Raw genomic sequence first — 21,238 nt, 5'->3', positions numbered from 1 at the left:
AAAAAAGTATTAAAAATAATGCATATTTTAAAAGATTTGCCACCTGATTAATTGAAGGTAACTTTTTAATCCTTCCACAAAATGTAAATTGGTGGACCTAAACAATTAATTGATTAAAGCGTCTTTCTGTTTGTTGCTTCAAGATAAGAAAGCATTCTCACAACAGTATTGTCACTGATTTGTTTAATTTTGGAAGCCAAGCACAGGGAGTCTATTCCAATATGCTGTATACTGCCTTGATATATTTTTTATAAATGTGTGGGTTATAAGTACTTAATGAATAAATGAATAAACCTGTGGATAAGAAGAGAGGGAGAAATTTACAATGGGGCAGGGGGGAGGGACTATGTAATACCCATGGCCCACTTTGAGTTTCTTGAGGTTCCAAAAGGTACTTCATTAAAGTCTGCACAGATATTTTAAATCTCTGAGAAGTTTATGCAAAAAATGTAAACTCAGACCTAGTATTGCACCCACCAAGGCACATCCTTGGACACTTGAGAGACATGTGGCAGAGCACATTGTTTGCTCCCAGAAGATCCTGGGGTCAATCCCTAGCATCTCTCAGGGAAAAAGATCCAGTAGCAGGTGCTGAAAAGGCTGAGGAGCTCTAGCTGTCAGAATAACCAATATGAGGCTGGATGGACAAAGAATCTGAGCTCATATAAGGCAGTTTCCTATGTCTCTCTTGGTTTGCACAGGGAAACTGTTTTTCTTGTTAATGTATCTGGTTAGTATAATATGTCTTGTTGCAACCACATGGGTGGAATTACCTTTTTCACAGATGGCAGAAGAGGAACACGCTGGATAATGTCATTAAGTGGAAGGGGACCAGAACGGGACTACATAACTATCTGCTGGCTTCACACAATCGTTATGTGGTTGGCATTCAAGTGAATGTTGTGCCACTGAGTTTATAATCACTTGACGGTGGTTTGTATGAACTGTCCCCTTGTTTTGGGACAGCTCCTCAAACATGCAGGATGACAATCTGACATAACCATGTGCTTACCACAGTGTTTACACACTGGGAATTGGGAACACAGCCCCCGTTTCCGTTGTTCTGACATTCATCTACGTCCAAGCAGATCTAACAGAATAAAAACAAAAACAAGTTAGGTACAGTGAGTCAGTCATTAAAGTATAAAATAACTAGCATAAATCTGTTAAAATTTATTGGTTTGCTTTTTAAATATGGTGTTAATGCAATTGTGAAATAGTCTAAAAAGCACAGCAAAAGGTCCTTTGAGTAGTAGATAGGTCAACTAATCTCTGCTGTAGCTGCTGAGCTGGTGTAATGGAAAACATTCCATTTTAGAAGTTCGATAGTAACAATGAATGGATGCCAGTTGCAAAGACAATATTTGGCATGTTTGGCAGTTTCAAGTAAAATAAGTGTGCTAAAGTATGGCAGTTTTCTAATGCAAACTGAAAAATTTCCAGTGCAAATCATGGGAATCTTTTTCCAGAAAAGCCACATCTCTGTCCACGAACAAACCTATTAATACTGCCTTTAGTTAGGCCAGCATTATTTTGCCATACATTCGGAAGCAGCACAGACATTTTTTTACAGACATATCTGTTAAGCTCTTTAAGAGAAATACATTCAGCTGTGCAGTCCACCCATAAACAGATACAGAGCTAGACTTTTACTAGCTTTTGATGGATTGCAATGAGATCACACACCTGTTTGTTATTTTTGGCAGAGTTGATTCCCACTCCTTGAATGATTTGCCCGCTGTATCCTGATGGGCAGGCCTCACATCTGAAACCTGGAGCTGTATTCACACATCTCACCCCTGGGAAGCATGGATTATACCGGCACTAAAAAGCAAACCATCAAAGTGATTCAATGTACTAATTATATAGGTTTCAGCCAGCAAAATTAAGAGTCAATTTGGACATTTGCTAGAGGCCTATGTTCTAACAAATACTTCTTACACTGGAGTAGGCAAGCTTTTTTCTCTAGAGGGTTAACGTAACCTCACAAGAAATGGGCATGGGGCAGAACTAGCAGTGGGTAGGGGTTATAATAACAGTAATTTATAGTAAGAGCAGTCATGGCTTTAGTAAACATGGTGTATTTCCTCTACCTTTCTCCCTACTTCTTTATCATCTTTTTCTCCTGCCCCCGCACCCTTCTCTCTCTCTTACTCTTGCAATGGAGATAGAACGGGGAAGGAAAGGGACATGAGCCAGATAGCTCCCCCAGGCCATGTTAAACCAGCCTGAGGGCTGCATGTGGTCCCTGCACCACAGGTTGCCCACTCGTTTTCTACTGTAATACCAGGAGAAAGGGGGCTCACTCTGAGCACCAGGAATTTATTTACCCTTGGTCATCAATTGATGAGACATCTTGGATTTCTCTAGCTCCAGAATTCATAGGCTGAACCTCTCCTTTCTCACTGGGCTGTGCATGGGTGCTTTTAAACAACATTTTACCTCATCAACATCAGTGCATATAACTCCATTTCCAGTGAAGCCTTCAGGACAAGGCCCACACTGAAATCCATCTGCCGTGTCCATGCATCGCACCCCTCGGAAACAAGTATTGGCTTCACATTTGGGCTTAGGGGGCGGGGGGGATGGTGTGGGGAAATTTCCAGCTCCCAAACCTGTGATTGGAGGTAGAGCAATTCATTTTTATTTTTTAAGTAATCAGCTGCTGATCAGTAAATCCTGAACATTTGTACCACGCATGGCAGTGGATCAATCCTCTAGTTGGGTCAAGTATCTTCTGAGATATTTGTGTGAAGAACACAACATTTATCTGTTTTGCTTCTTGCACACACTACAATAACCACCACAACCAGCTACCATTGTTGGCTCCAGATTCGGTGAAGACCTTGGTGCAGGCTGTGTGCAGTGAGTGTGTCACCAGTGCCCATCTCCCTCCAAGTCCAATCTGACCAGAAGGAGACTACAAACCAAGTGAAAGTTGCCAGTCCTCTTTGCTCTTGCCACTGCTCTTATGCTTAGAGAGGCCAGATAAGAAAGCAGCAATAGCAAGGGAACGAGGAAAAGGGCTATAGGGATCTGGGGGGTCACACCATCTGTGGTGCTGGCCCCATCAGGCGCTCAACAATACTGATTTTCATGCCAGCCCTGCCCACCACTCAGCTTCCCACTGCCTGTCCAGGGGTGGGGGTATACATGTGTGTTTGTCTCACAACAATGCACAAAAAATCAAGGTACAATTTTCTACATGAAAGTAATAACTGTGTAGGAAATCTGAATGGTGTGGCTCTGAATTCTGCATGGGACAAGGCATTTCAAGGTCGTGTTCATGACTTCTTGTTTTCTGTTTAAGAGCAATGGGCTGATAGTTTTGCAGCAACACCACCCCCAACCGAAAAAAAAAGTATGAAAGGCTAACAAATTTACTATGGCATTATTCCATTCCTGTGGAATAAATTCCACGAAATCTTATGCCGTAATAAATTTTAATGTTCAAAGGTGCCAAAATACTATTTGCTGTTTGTGCTGACAGGTATGTTCTCTGTTGAGATATGCAGAAAACAAAACTACCTAGAATGGGGTTATTTTCCGTTTGGTGTTCAGGCGATCAGTATATTCAGAAGAATATGAAGCATCTCTTTACTCTCAGTCATTTAAGCTCCAGTTCTATGCACACTTACCTGGGGGGTAAGCCTCACTGAATGGTTGGTTGACAAATCTGTCTGTCTCGGGAGACAATGGAGGAGTATTACTTATTTCTGAGTAAGCATGCATAGAACAGGATGGTATCAGTTAAAAACTCAACTACTGAGTCACACCAGCAGAAGCTCTGCACAAGGACTTCCACTTGTTCAGCAAGGCTTTCCCCCCATGATACCAGCTCAGGGGGGAATAAGGAGAACCCCTGGAAAAGTGGGGTGGGTGGGTAGGAGAGCCAAAATGTTCACCCTGACAGAACAAACACCTAAGCATGTTGAATTTTCCCCTATGTCTACTTGGAACTCCTATGAAATTCAGTAGACTTTACTTCAAAGGAAGTGTTCACAATTGGTGTGGCTAAGGACAACAAATATTGCTTTTTGGGTTTGATGATTTGGTTTATACCATCATATCTTAAATCAGGAAATACAAAAGTGCTTACCACATGCCTGGCATTCAGCTATTGTGTTCCTCAAAAATGTTGTTTCTTTAACCTTTGAATTATATAAAATAAATACATTCATCAGGCTTGTTTTTCTTGAATTGCCACTATGACTATTACAGAAAAACCAGACAATGCACATTATACAACCTAACCAATAATACTGCCTATTTTTTCAAAACAGTTACTTGGTACTGTTTTTGGCATAATTGTCCATACTGGACCTTATGACAAGTCATCTCCATGTAAACAGTTATGATTTCATATTTTAACCTCCTGCTATCTTCAGCTGAACTACTTAGAGCAGATAATGTTCACCGCAGCTCAAAAATCCCATCGGCCTTCAAACAAAAATAATAATGCAAGGCTTAAACTTTAATTTGGGCTTTAAATGTTTTTGGAGTGAACTGTAGACACATGCCTGAGCCCAGCCTTGCCTCATTTAATTGCCTTCACATACAGTATCACTAATCAGCTCCAGGAGTCTCCATGATTTTCTGGAAAAGTGTGCAGGCTCAGGCCATCACCATTCATAAATAACTTTATAAAGTTAAGCATATCCTTCATGCTCTCACCCACGATCTTTCTAAGAATTTAATCCATGGAGGCCAGTGGTATGATTCAGAAAAGAACTATGCCATGCACATCCAAAAACAACCAAGTCTCTCTATTAAATTGCACTGGACTATTTCATTACCTATTTCTTAATGTAAAGGAAAGAAGTTTGCCCAGAAGTTTCACTTGTAGTGTGTTTTTAATGTTGTACACCGCCCTGGGATCTTTGGATAAAGGCTAGTATATAAATTGAATAAATAATAATAATAATTGTGGGTGAAACTTCGGCAGAAATAATAAGTTACCCATTTAGCTAGTGGTCAGCAAAGTAAGTGTTATATAAACATGTGTCTTTTACCTGCTGTCGGAGAAGATCTTTCACATCACCCAGTATTTGGTTCATTTGCATCATGTGACCTAATAACTGCCTGTTAAAGTCACTTGTAGAGACACCTATAATAAAATGAAAGTTAGGAAAAAGTGTAATGCAGAAGTTCAGAAACCCAACAGTATTGACACTTATCTAACCTCCAAAGTACCGGTACTTCATAAAAGTTCACAATTGCCTAGAATTTGGACCTCAACAAACTTACCATCTGTCTCTAAGCATGTTTACTCTGAGATTCCACTAGTTTCAATAAGACTTATTCCCAGCTAGTTTATTATTAGTTTTGCAGCCATGCAGCCCTATCTTAAGCATGCTTCTTTGGAAATAAGTCTCACTGTTTGACTGAGGCTTACTCCCAAGGAGCCTTGGTCTAGTAGTTCAAGGACTGCATTGCAGCTTAAGGGCCAACTCAACCTCTACAGAATCAAGTGATCGCTTAAATGTGTTAGCAAGCCATTCATGGATCAAGCATTACCAACACCATCCTTGCACATGCAGATGGCAGCAAAACTGGAAATGATGTCACCATCCACCAATGACAATGCCACTCATCAATGACACTCTGTATAATAAAACGTGGCCTGCCTTGAGAGGACTGTGTGGCCCTGAAAGGCAGTGTAAGGTAAAGGTAAAGGGACCCCTGACCATTAGGTCCAGTCGCGGATGACTCTGGGGTTGCGGCGCTCATCTCGCTTTATTGGCTGAGGGAGCCGGCGTACAGCTTCTGGGTCATGTGGCCAGCATGACTAAGCTGCTTCTGGCGAACCAGAGCAGCGCATGGAAACGCCGTTTACCTTCCTGCCGGAGTGGTACCTATTTATCTACGTGCTTTTGAACTGCTAGGTTGGCAGGAGCAGGGACCGAGCAACAGGAACTCACCCCGTCGCAGGGATTCAGACCGCCGACCTTCTGATCTGCAAGTCCTAAGCTCTGTGCTTTAACCCACAGTGCCACCCACGAAAGGCAGCGTAGAAATACCCAAATAAACAAATGAATACATGCATGGAGGGAACTATCAACACATGGCAATGGTGGGAACACTGACATGTCATCCTCCCACCTCCACGTGCACACAATTAAAGTTGTTGAAAGAAACACCGGTGTTGTACTGATATTCCTCACAGCAAGCATGTAAAGAGTGGGCATCGTACACACATGAGCACATGTGTGGCATCGGTGTTTGATGCAGCAGTCTTAAAGTGCAGAGCTCTCCTAGACAGAAGAAAGGCAGCTGCTACAGAATTCTGTGCACTGAAATCCAAGAGACATCAGCTCTCCCAAGATCAACCACCGATGACTTCATTTCAGCTAATACACAAAACACAAAAACGCCCATGCACTGATATGATTCTTTTCTCCCCAACATATGCTAAAGCGATCTAGTTTAAATTGTTTCTGGCCACCACTTTGATATCTGCTGAACAGGTTTACTAGAAAAAGGCTAGAAAACATGCCCATAGAACAATGCGAGCCAAGTCAATGCTTTTCTAAGAACATACGCATCTACCCTGAAAAGAGGGTGAGCTTCTTCTTTGCATGACTTCATACCTTGTTGGCATAGAGCCAAAAGGCTCTGGTGCCCCTCCTTCAAGTCACTTCCCATCCTTATCCAGTGGTGATTATTACAAGCCCCTGCTGCCATGCTGTCAGTCCTCAGAAAAGGAGGACAGGGAAAGGAAAGCCAGCCAACAGATAGACACTGAGAGATCGAGCTGCTATGAAGTGGCATTTGCCACATTATGCAGACCTGCCCAAGATTAAACTCAGGGGGAAGCAGTGCTGTCAAAGGTCTATCTTTGCACAGGCCTGATTGGCTGGTGGATGCAATGTCACAAATCCAACTCCCCCAACATCCTTGGTGCAGTTTTCCAGCTCTTTTTGCACTGATTTCCCTCTTTAAAAAATAAAACAAAAGCAGCAAAAAATGCTTAAATGCAGGTGGGGAGTTCATGCTGAGTTTCAAAACTTTTGAAAAAGATGAACACCTTGCCAGGGTTCTGGGACTGAGCAAAAATAGCCTCCTAAAACTATTCATAAAATGGAGTTAAGTGAAATTCTGATAACAGGTTTTCCTCAGATAACTCTCTTCTGATAAATTTCCGCCTCCTGAAACTTGGGTGAAACTCAACTGACTATCCATGCGGGTTTGTGTTTTGCTGTTTGTTTAATGTTTCTGGTTTGGATTTAATATATTTCCTAAGGCAGTTGCCTAAGGAACAACAAGTCGAAGGCGCTGTTATGTTTGGCCTGGTACAGAGGAGACTGAGAGGAGATAAAATAGCCATCTTCAAATATCTCAAGAGCTGTTGCAAGGTAGATGGAGTGAGCTTGTTTTTGCCTGGTCTAGAGGCTAGGATCCGAACCAATGGATTCAAGTTACAAGAAAGGAGATTCTGAATAAACATGAGGAAGAACTGTCTGACAGTAAGAACTGCTCAACACTGGAACAGACTTCCATGAAAGATGATGGACTCTCCTTCCTTTTTAAGCAGAGGTTGGATGGCTATCTGCCATGTGTGCTGTAGTTGCAATTCCTTGCCTTTTTCTCATACGTCAATCGGAGAATTAAAGTACAACATCTGGTGTCAAGGGCAAGACGTGGCAACTCTACTGCTTAGTTACAGGAGACTTTCTTGGAAGGATGGTATATTTTTGCTTCCTCTTGCAGTACAGCTAGGATAAAAATAGTCACTAGGAAACCTGGTTATGCTCTGAATACAATATTACATATGGCCAAGCACATTTATTTTGTAACATAAAAACTACCTGGATATTGAACTGCTGGCTCAATCTGTGGAAGAAAACAATCCTGGAGGCCAGCTACTTGGGACAATGACCCTTTTACTACTAGCTTCAGTTCCTCCAAAGTGTCCTGCAATGACAAAAGAGATTTGGAGGCATAACATTAGGAAGAGGTATCCCAGCTTCTCCTTTCAAAAGCTCACAACAGTTCAAATGCCTTTCATGACCTTCACAAACACAACAGGCAGCTGCAAGAACTTTTTGTTAGGAGATGACATACAAATGCTACTAATGCGGACACCAGTAATAGGTGCATCTATATGTTGTATAAATGAATATGTTCTTGCTGTAACAGTCATAGGAAAAGTTGCATCCCAAGAACCTGAAGGATATGCATTTTGGTTATGACAAGCTAAAAAAACTTACATGTGCCCTGTATCTTAAAATATTGGTATCTTTACCAAGCAGAGATTAGGTAGCTGCCCTTAGGGCAGAGTTCTTTGACCTTGTGTCTCCAGGTATTGATGGACTAGAACTCCCACCAACCCGCTTAGCCCAATGGTCAGGGGACTTGCAATCCAATATCTGGAGGCCCAAGGTTAAAGAAGGCTGCCTTAAAAGGTACAGGCCAGCCAGATTATTGTCCAAGACAGAATTTCATCTGGCTGGCCTGTTGTCAGGATAGAATGGGGCTATAGAGCTTTGGCCTCTGCCATCAGGATCTTGAGACACTAGGACCTTGACCAACTTTGCACCACCCATCAGCCATAAAATAAGCAACTGCAAAGAAATTGATTCTTCACTTCCTGCCAGAAGGAACACTTGGCTCCTCTTGGGACTGCAGAGCTAAAAGAATGCACACATGAACATTATGATCCCATCCATCAGCCAGAGAATGAAGGGCTGCTGGGTTGTGCAGGTTTAGGGGTACGTCTCTATGTGCATTCTTCAATTACAATGATGATCACTTGATCAAAGGCAGGATATAGTAAGTGCCAAACCAGGGGGGAAAAAATCTATGTGCCACTGGTATCCTCCCCCCCGCTTTCTATCCGTTGCATCTTTTTTTAAAGCAGAATGGGGTACTTTGCACATAGAATCATAGAACTGTAGAGTTGGAAGGGACCCCAAGGGTCATCTAGTCCAACCCCCTGCACTGCAGGAATCTCAACTAGATCATACATGGCAGGTGGCCATCCAACCTCTGCTTAAAAAGGAAGGAGAGTTCGCTTTCTTTCATGGGAGTCACTGATTTTTTAATCAAAAATAAATTAAAGTTGCTTTGTGCCAGAGGCAAAAGGAATACGGCACATGCCTAGATTTCAGCGTAACTTTAAGTCGATTAAACTAAAAGAGAAGTTGGTTTTCCTCATAAAAGTACACAGGGAGACAGGCTTAGTTTGAGATGCCAGAGTTGCTGAAAATAAAAGTTAGCAACCCCTAATTGGTCTCTTTTCATATATGTAAGACGTTCTCTGGTTAAAAGAAAGTTAGGTAAAAGTAAAGGACCCCTGGACGGTTAAGTCCAGTCAAAGGCGACTGTGGGGTTGCGGCACTCATTTCGCTCTCAGGACAAGGGAGCCAGTGTTTGTCCACAGACAGCTTTCCAGATCATGTGGCCAGCATGACTAAACCGCCTCTGGTGCAATGGGACACCGTGACAGAAACCAGAGCATATGGAAATGCCATTTAATTCCTGCTGTAGTAGTACCTATTTATCTACTTGCACTGGCGTGCTTTCGAACTGCTAGGTTGGCAGGAGCTGGGACAGAGCAATGGGAGCTCACTCCATTGCAGGGATAACCGCTGACCTTCTGATCAGCAAGTCCTAGGCTCTGTGCCACCCACAGTGTCACCTGCGTTAGCAACCCTAACTGGTCTCCTTTCATATATATAAGAAGTTCTCTGGTAGTGCCACAGAGCTCTTCAATTGCAAGGGAAGGTTATACTCACGAATCTCTCTCCAAGAGGACTGAGGGGAAGAACTTGACTGATGAACTCATGAATCTCCCCTGCTCCCTTTCCATCCTGTGCCTGACAAATGAAGTGCAGTTGTCTCCACCCAATCAGCAAGCACCCTGACATGAGAGGAGCTTCTGCATGAAGACTCCATCACTCCTCTACAGCTGCTCACCTGTGCTTTTTTCTGCAGAGTTCGTAACTCCACTGCCTCTGAGCTTTGTGACAGTCCTGAAAAGGCTTTAGGCAGATCTTGAATGGAATCCATCTGCACACAGTCCACGTACAATTCGGCTTTGCTGGAGCCACGTTGCAGGCCGCTTAGCCTGAGGAGGACTGAGCGGCGCTTCCCATCTGCCAGTGGCACGTTGCTGAAGATCACAGCATTTAACTTCCCATCGCTCCTCAAATACCGAAGGGAAACTAGAACAAAATAACATTATTGTAAGGCAAGAACACAGTATAATTGGTACACAGTGAAACCTCTGCCAATGGAGCAGGAAGTTTGCGGAAAGTTAAGGAAAGCCAGCTCAGCTTTTCTTGGTTTGGTCGTGTCTGTTGCGACAGCTCTAGTTAACAAATCACTTGTAAATGCATATACCATGTGGAGTATTGTCCTAGATGCAGATAAAAATAAAATAGCTAACAAAGGGAGGGGGCACCCATCAGTTCCAGCTCTCTCCATGATCACAGATGCACAGGTTGGGTTGGGGCCAAACACAAAAAGAGGAAAGGCCTCCTGCACCTTTAGAAGTTGTGTGGAAGAAGGAATTTCAACAGGGTTCCTTCTTCTACACAACTTTTATCTATCAGTCATCTGCTTGAGACATCTTTTGAAGACATCTTTTGCCCATGCCTTTCCCCGATCCATGAAACTGGTCCTTTTATGCATGCTACAACATCGGGTGAAAAATTTCCGCATTGCAGAGGGTTGGACTAGATTATCCTCGTGGTCCCTTCCATCTCTACAGTTCCAGGCATTTCTGTACTTTTAATTGTTTGTTTCATTGTATATTTTTACATTTTTTCAATGGGTTTTCATTTTAATTGTACTCTTTTACCACTTTAGTGTTTGCAACCCTGGGGGTCCTTGGAGAGGAAGGGCAAGATAGAAATTTTAATGATGGTGATGATTAAAAGAAGCAATTTTGTGTTTCCTAGTATGTTAAAAACCATTTAGATCTATTCTTATATATTAAGTGGTATAGAAATGATCTTCAATAAATCATGAAGGTGTAGGAGCTCAGTTCTGTTTTGTATCTGGCCCTGAATTAGTTTCTGGTTCTCAGATTCCATTTCATATTATTAAAGCAGAAATAGTAAGGACTGCAGCAGGGTTGGCTAAAGACATCTGGAAAGAAAACTCCAGAAAGTACCCATGCTAAATTATATGCAGCAACTGAACAACTTATAATTTCTTGCCCTTTAATGTAGCTCCATATTTGCTCCCTCAGGACCAAACTAGATGTAATTTGTGAGATATCAAGTCCAGTTTCCTTTTTAGGAACTGGCCCCACTATCTCATGGATTAGATCTGCCCTGATGGTTTGTTAAGCAAAGGTACAAAAGTTGAAGACCATAGAGCATTTTATCTACTAAAAGCTGCTATGTAAGTGGCAACCACATTAGAAGAACACTGAACATGCCTTGGGTTTTTTCCCCCCTTCGAAAATAAAAGCAACTGAGGGAAGAAACAGGACTATGATGAGAGGGGGGGGAGAGATTTAGCCCTTTCTCTGTGTGCTGTAATCCTTGTAAAAATAAACCCTCTCCCTTGCATTATTTGCCCCAGGAACAAAGCTACCAGTGATCTCCTGTGCAGCCATGTGTTGTCAGGACCTGGGATGCAACAGACAAGAGGAATCTCTACTGCAGATTTAAAGATATGTGAGCATTCTCCAGCTTTGAATCTGGCAAGCCCCATAAGAAAGATCCTGCATCTGGAGCAAGACTGGATAAATCCAGCAGAGAATGAGAGAAAGATAGATAAAGGAAAGGGGTGGAAGAGCTCACAATTGGCCAATGGCCATGAGACAGGATTGCCGGAGGGCAGCTGGATTGGATGAAAGATCAAGGTTCATCTGAGAGGGTGGAATACTTTTTTTGGAGAGAGCAGAGGGGGAAATGCTTGCTAGGAAGGACCAAAGACATTATTATATTTAAACCATCTGTGTTGCTGCACCCTTCCACTGCAGGAAAAGTTTGAATTTAATGGTGCCAATGGACAAGGAAGACTTCAGTCGCTTTCACTGTGGAGAAAACCAGAGTCCCTGCTGCTTTGCTTATGAAAGGCAGTAAAAAAAAAAAGTTTCAGTTTAGGATACCAGAATCCTCTTGGATATTTGAATAGGCTTCAAAGAGCTGTTAAGTGAGCACACACAACTTTTAAAGAAAATGCTATTTTTAAAAGATGGGCAGTCTTTTCTCTGAGTGTATATCCAGGTGAGGAGGTCAGGAGAGTGGGAAAAGTAGACATGGAGGTATCTGGGGAGTCTGCAGCATATATTTTGATAGATTAGCATATGTTTTTGTGATCACTGTCCACTTCTGGAACACTATTGACTTGGTTAAAAAATACTTTCATTTCTTCACTTTTTTAAAAAAACAAGTCCTTATGGTTTGAGAAGAATGAAAAGGATGCAGTTTTAATATTTTAATGCATTAAATTCAATAGTAAATTACAAATTCAGTAGTCAATTGATAAATCACAGAATCGCATGAGCAGAATTTTAGTGAAGGCCTTTAATGTGATAGCCAAGAATTTATTCATTCCTTTTTAACAGAACTATAGCATTACCCCTGAACCACCATCAATTGTTTATACTTGTACAAATGTAGTGGTGAAGGCTGGTTGCAGAATAATCCCTAAATTCCTAATCCCTAAATTGCAGCTACAGTGGTACCTCTGGTTATGAACTTAATTCATTCCAGAAGTCAGTTCTTAACCTGAGGTACCACTTTAGCTAATGGGGCCTCATGCTGCTGCCATGCCGCCAGCACAAGATTTCTGTTATCCTGAGGTAAAGTTCTTAACCCGAGGTACTACTTCCGGGTTAGCGGAGTCTGTAACCCAAAGTGTTTGTAACTCGAGGTACCACTGTACTTCCTTTAGATGTTATGTGGCAATGGAGACAATGAAATTAACCTTCACACAAGCAGCTTTTAGCCTGCCTTCTAAGGCAGTGGTTCCCAAGCTCCTCACCCACCTGCCCTAGGAAGGACCACTTGAAAATTGCTGCTGGTTTTGGTGGACCACTTAATGATTTTTCAACCTGTTGTAGCAATTGCAATGCACTGTGCTATATGCTGTATGATTTGTAACTTTATTTTTATAGTTTCTTTTTTATAATACAGTAAAATACCACAGAAGTAAAAGAAGCAATAAAATACAATTTAAAATAAATATTAATATTGAAACTGATGGACCACTGGTGGTCCATGACCAGTTTGGAAACCCATGTTCCAAGAGAATTCTTCTTCTCTTTTAGGAGAGCGAGAGTGAAATCATCATGAAGGACAATGCACTTATGAAACCGAGAAGCCCAGCTTGCAAGTGGATTCTGCTTTAATATGTTACAATCCTAAGGGAAACAAGTGAAAGATGGCGGGGAGAGGAATGTTCTGGAATAGCAAAACATCATACAGAGGGGAAAAAGGTACCAAACTCTTGTATTTTTTTAAAGGGTTCCTTGAGTGCATATGCATATATATTGGTATAAAACTGTTCTGTCGTACTAAAAACAAGCAAACATGAATTTTTAAAATATTGCTCCTGGCAACGGCAACAGGCATTGGCCAGTAAGCACCCATGGCAGTCAGACCACACAACTCAAGGTAGTCATGTCCCTGCTGAGCTGCCATAAATTACTGCTGTAAGTAACCATAGCAATTGTTGTTATACAATTCCATTCACCATATAGATGGGTTTATGAAACATTTCTGTGTCCTTCTGCTGTGCTGAAGAAGAATTCCACAAAAGAGTGGGTATATCCGGAATCACTGTTCACTACGTCTGTTTGCGGACCACTTCGGCAGCGTTGGATGTCATAAAACAAAGCTTTACGGCTTGTTTTCACCAGATAAGAATCTGACCCATTGCTTCTTTCAGAGACTTGCATAGCCCACAGAGACTTTCAGAGACCTATAAGAATTGTGTTTATTTGGTTCCATGTTTTCAAGAGAATCCATCAAGAGTGCATAATTTGTGACTTTCAGAGATTTAGAAGATTTCTATAAATTACTGCTGGGCTGCACCTGGCTTGGTGGACCACAAATGGTGCATTATAATGGCAAGACTATCTCTGTTCAAGAATCACCATAGTTGACGTAACAGCTAGAGTTGGTAAAAGGCACTCCTAGCAACTGAGGCTACCTGAGCTTCCAGCAACAAAGATGGATCCACAAACCCTGAATGTGTTTTTCCAGAGTAAGTGCAACCCCGTTGAGAATAGGCAACTGGCCAATCTTCTGGACATGGGAATCACCAACCCAGTGCCTCTGTGCTCCCAGGGTTCAAGCTCAGTTCATTAGCTCTCAGATTATATTTGCATTAATTTTTATATGACTAACATTTTGTTCTAAAGCAAAACACATGTTCTTTATTTGCTGATTTATAACAAACTTCTTTATAACAATTTATCATCATCATCACATTTCTAAACCACCCTTCAATCTGAAGGTTATCATTAAAATTAAAAGCAGAAAAAGGAATTTCAGTAGAATATAATTACAACAGAAGTCAGACTACCTTACATACTCTTCCTATCCCCCACAGCTTGAAGAAGCATATGGGTCTTCACTTGACATAGGAAGGATAGAGTGGGGAAAATGTATCTTCAGTGGAATTGAGTTCCCTAACTAGGGTGCCACAACAGATAGAAAGCCATGAATTGTTTGACTGTAGAATGGACCATGTGCACCAATGGAAACACTAGCAAAGCCTCTCCTGCAGACCTTATTGCATGGGACAGCAGATAATGGGAGACACTCCTTCAAATATTTGGGCTTCAAATATAGGGATTTATACTTCGGAAGTAGTCCTTGTAGCAAATCAGGATCCTGTGCAGCTCTTTAAGGATCTGTGTAATATTATCCTATTTTGTTGTGGCATTTATTAATCTAGCAGCTACATTCTGCAGCTGCTGCAACTTCTGGAACATCTCAGTCTACAAGGGCAGTCCCATGTAGAGCTACATATGAGGTTATTAGAGCATGTAGTACTGTGGCTGGAGTACTGCAGTCCAGATGCAGTTCTGGGTAGTGAATGAATTGGAAATAGGCACTCTTGCTACTGAGGTCACCTGGGCTTCAAATGACAATATTGGCTGTAGAAGCAACCCCCGACTACCCCTTTAGGGAGCAATCCTACACCCACTTGCCTGGGAGTAAGCCCCATTGGCTTCAATAGGGCTCACTCTGAGCAGACATATACAGGATTGCAATGTTAGCCTGGAATCCTGTGCATGCTTACTTGGGATTAAGCTCCATTTAACTCAGCGGGGTTTACTTGTATAGACCTGCACTTGATCCAGCCAAATGCATTTTAAAAGGCTCACCTTTTAGTCAATCAAAAGTTTTTAAATCTGTTAGTCTAACCAATCACTAACGAGTTGCAGCCCCAATTTAAAGGCAATTTAACTAAACGTTTCTGTAATTAGTTAGCATGCAATTTTAGTTAGTAGGTTTATTGTAATTGCACAACCATTCCTCCCTTTGTAGATAACACCACACATTTTTCATGCTGTACATTCATGAATTTACCATAGCATGGCAGAGTTCCACACAAGTCAGTGCTATGGCTCTAAACAAGCGCATTCCACTCAGCCAAGAGCATTTTCTGTCATGTGGCTGATTTTATAAGGCCTTTGCAACAGGAATGTTTATCTTGCACAGTCAAAGCTAAACTTCGGGATCAACTAAATTAAGTTCCCATCTTTCATATGCTGCATGCAGCATGTGCGTGTATCTATCAAATTCCTCAGTAATTTGAAACAGTGATTTCCCAAAGGGGAAAAAGGAAGAAAGAAAAACCTTTGACTTGGTTCTCTGAGAACCATTCATCACTGCCAGTGGGAAGTTTGCTGGCAGAAAGATGCCAGCCCCCATCTTCCAACATGGGGAATCAAGGCTGTTCAAGAACACAGAGACAGGATGTTGCCATAAGCTAATTCTCGTACTTCTCTGAAGCGTGGAATGCAATGAGTATGCAAGCAGGCAATAAAAAGCAGTAGCAAAGTGTTGGAATTATATTTACATTAGCTTTCATTCCTAGTCTCAGTAGTGATAAGACTCCAATACTGCAATAAATTCTGAGCACCAGAATTTAAGAAGGATATTAAGCAGCACTGAAGTATTCAGGTGGTGTTTAAGAGGACGGTAAAAACAATTCCAGGAGTAAACACTAATTAGATGAATTAAAACTTAACCAAAAAATGTAAGCTAATTGTAGAAGATTTGTGTGAGAGACCTTCTTGAGAATAGGCCCAATAAAATCACATCTATTCATTGCTTTCACACCCACCCACCTGACTTTTGTAGGACTTACCTTTATTCACCCGTCCCATAACTGTGAATTCAAAATATTTTCTGTTTTCAGTGGAGGAATATAGCCCAAATACAACAGCTGTGCTTTTGGGTTGCAGTCTGAATGTCGACAGCACGTAAATTTCATTCAGTGTAGGATCTGCCAGTGTCTGTTGCAAGAAGGTTTTTACTAGCCTCTGGTTGGGTGTAGAAAGAAGATCAAAAACTATAAAGAGATAAGAAGGATTTCAATAAGTTGATTATTATAAATAATATACAAGTGGGACTTCAATAAAATGGTGCAGTTCATCTTTGCAACAGGAATGCTCCTGTAGCATGACAGAAGCCTGTAATTTTATCAGGATGTTTGTTGTTTACTGTTGTAACAATTGTTTTCTCAATGTATTTTCTGTACCATGAAAAATAAATAAAAACAAACAAAACCAGGAATGCTCCTGTTTCAGTTTCTGGCCAATCAGCTATGTCCTCCTCCAGGAAATTCCATTTCACCACCAGTATCACCCCCAACTTTGCTTTTTCCCCTTGCCCAAATGCCAAGCTGAGCATTTAAGGGCTGATTTAGTTCAATGAGAGAAATGGAGCTCTGCAGCTGCAGATTCAAAGTGCCTCAAGCCACCTTAGTTGGTGTGAGTCATAGCTCAGTGAGTGGTAACCACATGGTTTGCTTGTGGAAGGTCACAGATTGAATCCCAGGCATCTTCTGTTACAAGTACAGTACAGTATTCTTTCAGGTGGCCTGTTTGGGAACACCTTGAAGCTGTGGACAGTTTCACCTGTAGTACCAAACAAGAAAGCTTTATGTTCTGACTCGCTGCAAATCAGAGTCACCTGTTCTTTCAGAAGAACTTACAAGAAATTCCTCCTTGGGCTGGCTTTTAAAGAGGTGAGATTTTAGAAATTCAAGATTTATCTACAAAAATACTGTGATTTAGTGGAATGTTAAGAAGGATGCTTGGTTATAAATAATTGGCCATCACTAAAATAGATCAGAATTTGGTAATAAGAGAGATTAAGAGAAACAAAATTTGTAGGAGAATTTTTTTTTTATTGTATTTTAATAAGTGGTTATAAATTTGGAAATAAGATGATAATTTGCTTGACAAAAATTTATTAATGATGCAAGTGGGAGCGGGAGACGTGAGGAAGTCTAAGGATGTTATGAAATTTTGTAAAAACAAAGCAACACTGTTTATTATTATTGTATTTCTTTTCTTAAAATTCCAATAAATATCTATTAAAAAAAAAAAGAGGTGAGATTTTATTCTGTTTCGCTAAAAGGAAAGCTTTTTCTTTTTCTTGGTCTGAGTATTTGAGATGGAGGTGGCTACAGATACAAATAAATCAATAAATTTCCAATGATTATTAGTGTTATTTAAAATTGCCCTTCACTAACCCAACTGTGCTGAAAGAATAAAGAGCGTTAAGAGACATATCACCAATCTCCTGGTGAAAAGTACATCAGGAAGATGGGAAACATTTATACATCATAAGCGGCTTTGCTTATTTTAATTGATTGCAATAATTTATTTGTTAGATTGCTTCAAGTCTGATCTGAAAAAAAGTTTAAGTCTAATGACCTTACTAATTGTAGTCAAATTAAAATGCGTTCCTTCTGGATATACAGCTCTTTGAATTAAACTCATGTGACTTTATAGAAGCCAAGAATCAAATTAAACTTTGTTTTTTCAGGAATTAACATGGTGCTAGCTCCCTGACCAAACTGTACTCCTATATAAGCCACAGTGTAGATACTGTTGCTTGCAAGCTTACCCTGTAGGTGGTACATTTTTCACAGCAGACAGGACTTATTTCTGGCTCTGGGTGGAGACACTCTGGATTTAGCTAAAGAGCACAGTTCTGCTGGATGGTATTTTGCTGAAGTGAGTGATCACTGAATATACAAGGTTATAAAACTATTTGCTTATTAAAAGTGCCATATAAAGAGACAGTGAGGAACAAAGACCAGATATTTGTAAAGAATGATAAAACAGCCGAGCACACACATTTAGAAGCAAAAACTAGGTCTTGGCTTTTTGATTCAACTAGAGAGAAAGAAAGTTAAGATGAGGCAAAGGGCACTGGGATACAAGAAAGTGGTTAGATACCATTTGGAGATTTATGCAAGCAGGGACAGTCTTTGTGCCGTTGGCTTGCCCATTCCCCTCTCTTACACTATGAAATGAAAGGTTTCTGGGATTCCTTCTCCAAAAGCAGGAGAAAATTTATACAAATTGAGATTTTATTGGCTTCCATTTAGAGCAGGGGTGGAAAACCTGTAGCTTTTCAGATGCTGTTAGACTCCAGCTCCCATCAGCCTCAGCCAGAACGGTCAGGGATGATAGGTGTTGTCATCCAAAGTGTCATGTGTTCCTCATACCTGAAACAGAGCACCTGTTGCACACACTATGTTTACGTGTGTGGTAGAGTGTGCTTATTCCTTAACTATGCTGTACCTTCATCAGGATGTGTTGAGACCAGGCACCTGGTTTCAATCCTATGAAGATGGTAAATTGTCACCTAGATTTATCCAATAGCAGAGTGCTAAGTTACCACAATGTAATAATCCTGCCATGTGGTGTGGATTATTTAACATATCTACACCTGACTGAAAATCTGAGAAGTGGTAAAATTATTTCTATCAGTTGGCAGCTTGTTACAGATAACCAAGTGGATTTAAATGAACGCCATGTTAAATTGCCTTTGGGGAAAGGGTCTTCTGAAGCCACACACTTAGCAGTGCTTATTTGAAGAACTAACTGCTGACATTCACAGAGGTTAATTATCACAGAAGGGCTGAACATCTACAAAAGCTTATTAGCCTGCAAGTGTACACAGAATGCATGACTTCCCAGAGTGAATTAAACCAATTGTTCATGCACTCCAACAGCCACCTGGACGCAGACTGGTAGCTTTAGAAACAGATTCTCAAACTTTTCCAGAATGATGAGCCTCCAACTCAAAATAGGGTGTGTGGGGGGTGGCTAGCTTTTCCAAGTGTAGTTTATGCGGGGACCATGATGCATTGGAAACTTAAAAGCACAACCCACACAACTTTTAATGCTCATTGATTTCAAAGGAAAATAACAGAGGACCTCAGACTGCCACTCTTTACTCACTTACATGCGAGTAAGCCCCAGCAAACTCAATGGGACTAACTTCTGGGTAGGCATGTATAGGACTGCACTGCTTTGCTATAGTGGGATATATGAAATAATGTCATTTCGTTGGATCATTATTCTCTAACAAAGTATACATTTCCAAAGGCTCTTTATGATTTTAAGGAGATTTTGTTAAATAAAAGGTACAGATTCCTTTGGAATAATGCTCCTGACAGTTTATGTCATTCCAGTGCCTTCAAAATGGAGTCCTTTAAACTTTGTACTTTGTCTTTAAATATTTTCCTGTCCTGTTTCCACCTTCTGTTTCTGCTCACATTCCTGCTCTATTAACAGTGCAGGTCTCTACCTGTCTACTCAGAAGTAAATCCTATTGAGTTTACTTAAGGTAGGTTACTCCCAGAGATGTAGGGACTGCAGCCTCATTATCTTGTGTTTCACTAGCAACCGCCTGTACTTAAATTTAGGAAACCATAATGAAGCAATTAAGACAAAACTAAAAACCCTTCACTGTGGACAATATTACTGTTGCTAACTTCTTTGAGGACTGTGGGCACACTCACAATATGGCCAATGATAGCCTTTTCAGATTCTTATTGGAGGGGGGGAGAGTCTAAGTCTCCTGAATCAAAACAAACCCTCTTTCCCACATCTGTTCTGTTAGAACACCATATTACCCCCCCCCCCAATTCAAGTGAAGTTAAAGCATTGCAGCCCCAGAATGGTGAGAAGGCAGCTGCAGTTCAGGAAAATCAATGGGAAAACCCTGACTGCGCACATTTTTAGATAGATGTTAGGGTTTGTAATACTGTTGTTTCAAGTCGTCTACATATTTGCTATGCACGCACTTTTAATTTCATGAAAAAAAATAGTATCATAATAGGCTTCGAAAGTTAACTTTATAATAAAACAATGTAATTTTATAACCAAACTTTTGAAGTGTTTCCCTCAATTCATTCATCATTCGCTTTGGTCATGGTTTTGCAGTTGGTCATAGGCATACTGTTTTTCTCTGATATTTCAAACCGCCCCCCCCATCTCTGCTCTACAGCCAGTGGATTAGGATCTTAAAATTGCTCTGCAATATTTATAAATCATCCTTAATCCAGTGAGTGGGTGACCACAAGCTTAACGTGAGTCAACAGTGTGATGCAGCAGCAAAAAAAGCTAATGCTATTCTAGGCTGCATCAAGGGAAGTAATAGTACCACTCTATTCTGCCTTAGTCTAAACCATAGAGCCTAGGGCTTGCCGATCAGAAGGTTGGCAGTTCGAATCCCTGCGACGGGGTGAGCTCCCGTTGCTCATTCCCTGCTCCTGCCAACCTAGCAGTTCGAAAGCACATCAAAGTGCAAGTAGATAAATAGGTAACGCTCCGGCGGGAAAATAAACGGTGTTTCCATGTGCTGCTCTGGTTCGCCAGAAGTGGCTTAGTCATGCTGGCCACATGACCGGAAGCTGTACGCCGGCTCCCTCAGCCAGTAAAGCGAGATGAGCACCACAACCCCAGAGTCGTCCATGACTGGACCTAACGGTCAGGGGTCCCTTTACCTATTCTGCCTTAGTCAGACCACACTTGGAATACTGTGTCCAATTCTGAGCACCACGATTTAAGAAGGATGCTGACAAGCTGGAAAATGTGCAAAGGGCAACCAAGATGACAAAGGGTCTGGAAACTAAGCCTTATGAGGAGCGCTTGAAGGAGCTGGGTATGTTTAGCCTGGAAAAGAGGAGACTGAGAGGAGATATGATAGCCATCTTTAAAGATTTTAAGCACTGTCACATGGGGGGGAGGAGCATCCTTGTTTTCTTCTCCTCTACCAATGGAGTTATAAGA

At 41.2% G+C, this 21,238-nt stretch overlaps 1 protein-coding gene across 2 annotated transcripts in view; it reads right to left on the bottom strand.

The window, feature by feature from the left end:
- Positions 1–21,238, bottom strand: part of THBS4 (thrombospondin 4) — a 37,579-nt gene that overhangs the window by 13,403 nt on the left and 2,938 nt on the right. For both annotated transcript variants that reach the window (XM_081929347.1, XM_081929346.1), the window contains exons 2-9: positions 16,288–16,491; positions 9,919–10,166; positions 7,809–7,914; positions 5,013–5,107; positions 4,100–4,151; positions 2,443–2,615; positions 1,687–1,824; positions 1,013–1,090 (exon numbers count right to left, since the gene is read on the bottom strand). In XM_081929347.1, the coding sequence (XP_081785473.1) occupies positions 1,013–1,090; positions 1,687–1,824; positions 2,443–2,615; positions 4,100–4,151; positions 5,013–5,107; positions 7,809–7,914; positions 9,919–10,166; positions 16,288–16,491 (1,094 nt within the window). The remainder of the gene's footprint in view (positions 1–1,012; positions 1,091–1,686; positions 1,825–2,442; positions 2,616–4,099; positions 4,152–5,012; positions 5,108–7,808; positions 7,915–9,918; positions 10,167–16,287; positions 16,492–21,238) is intronic.

Source organism: Podarcis melisellensis (assembly GCF_964234715.1).
Source record: "Podarcis melisellensis genome assembly, chromosome: 11".
Lineage (NCBI taxonomy): Eukaryota > Metazoa > Chordata > Lepidosauria > Squamata > Lacertidae > Podarcis > Podarcis melisellensis.
This window is presented reverse-complemented; position numbering and strand designations above follow the sequence as displayed.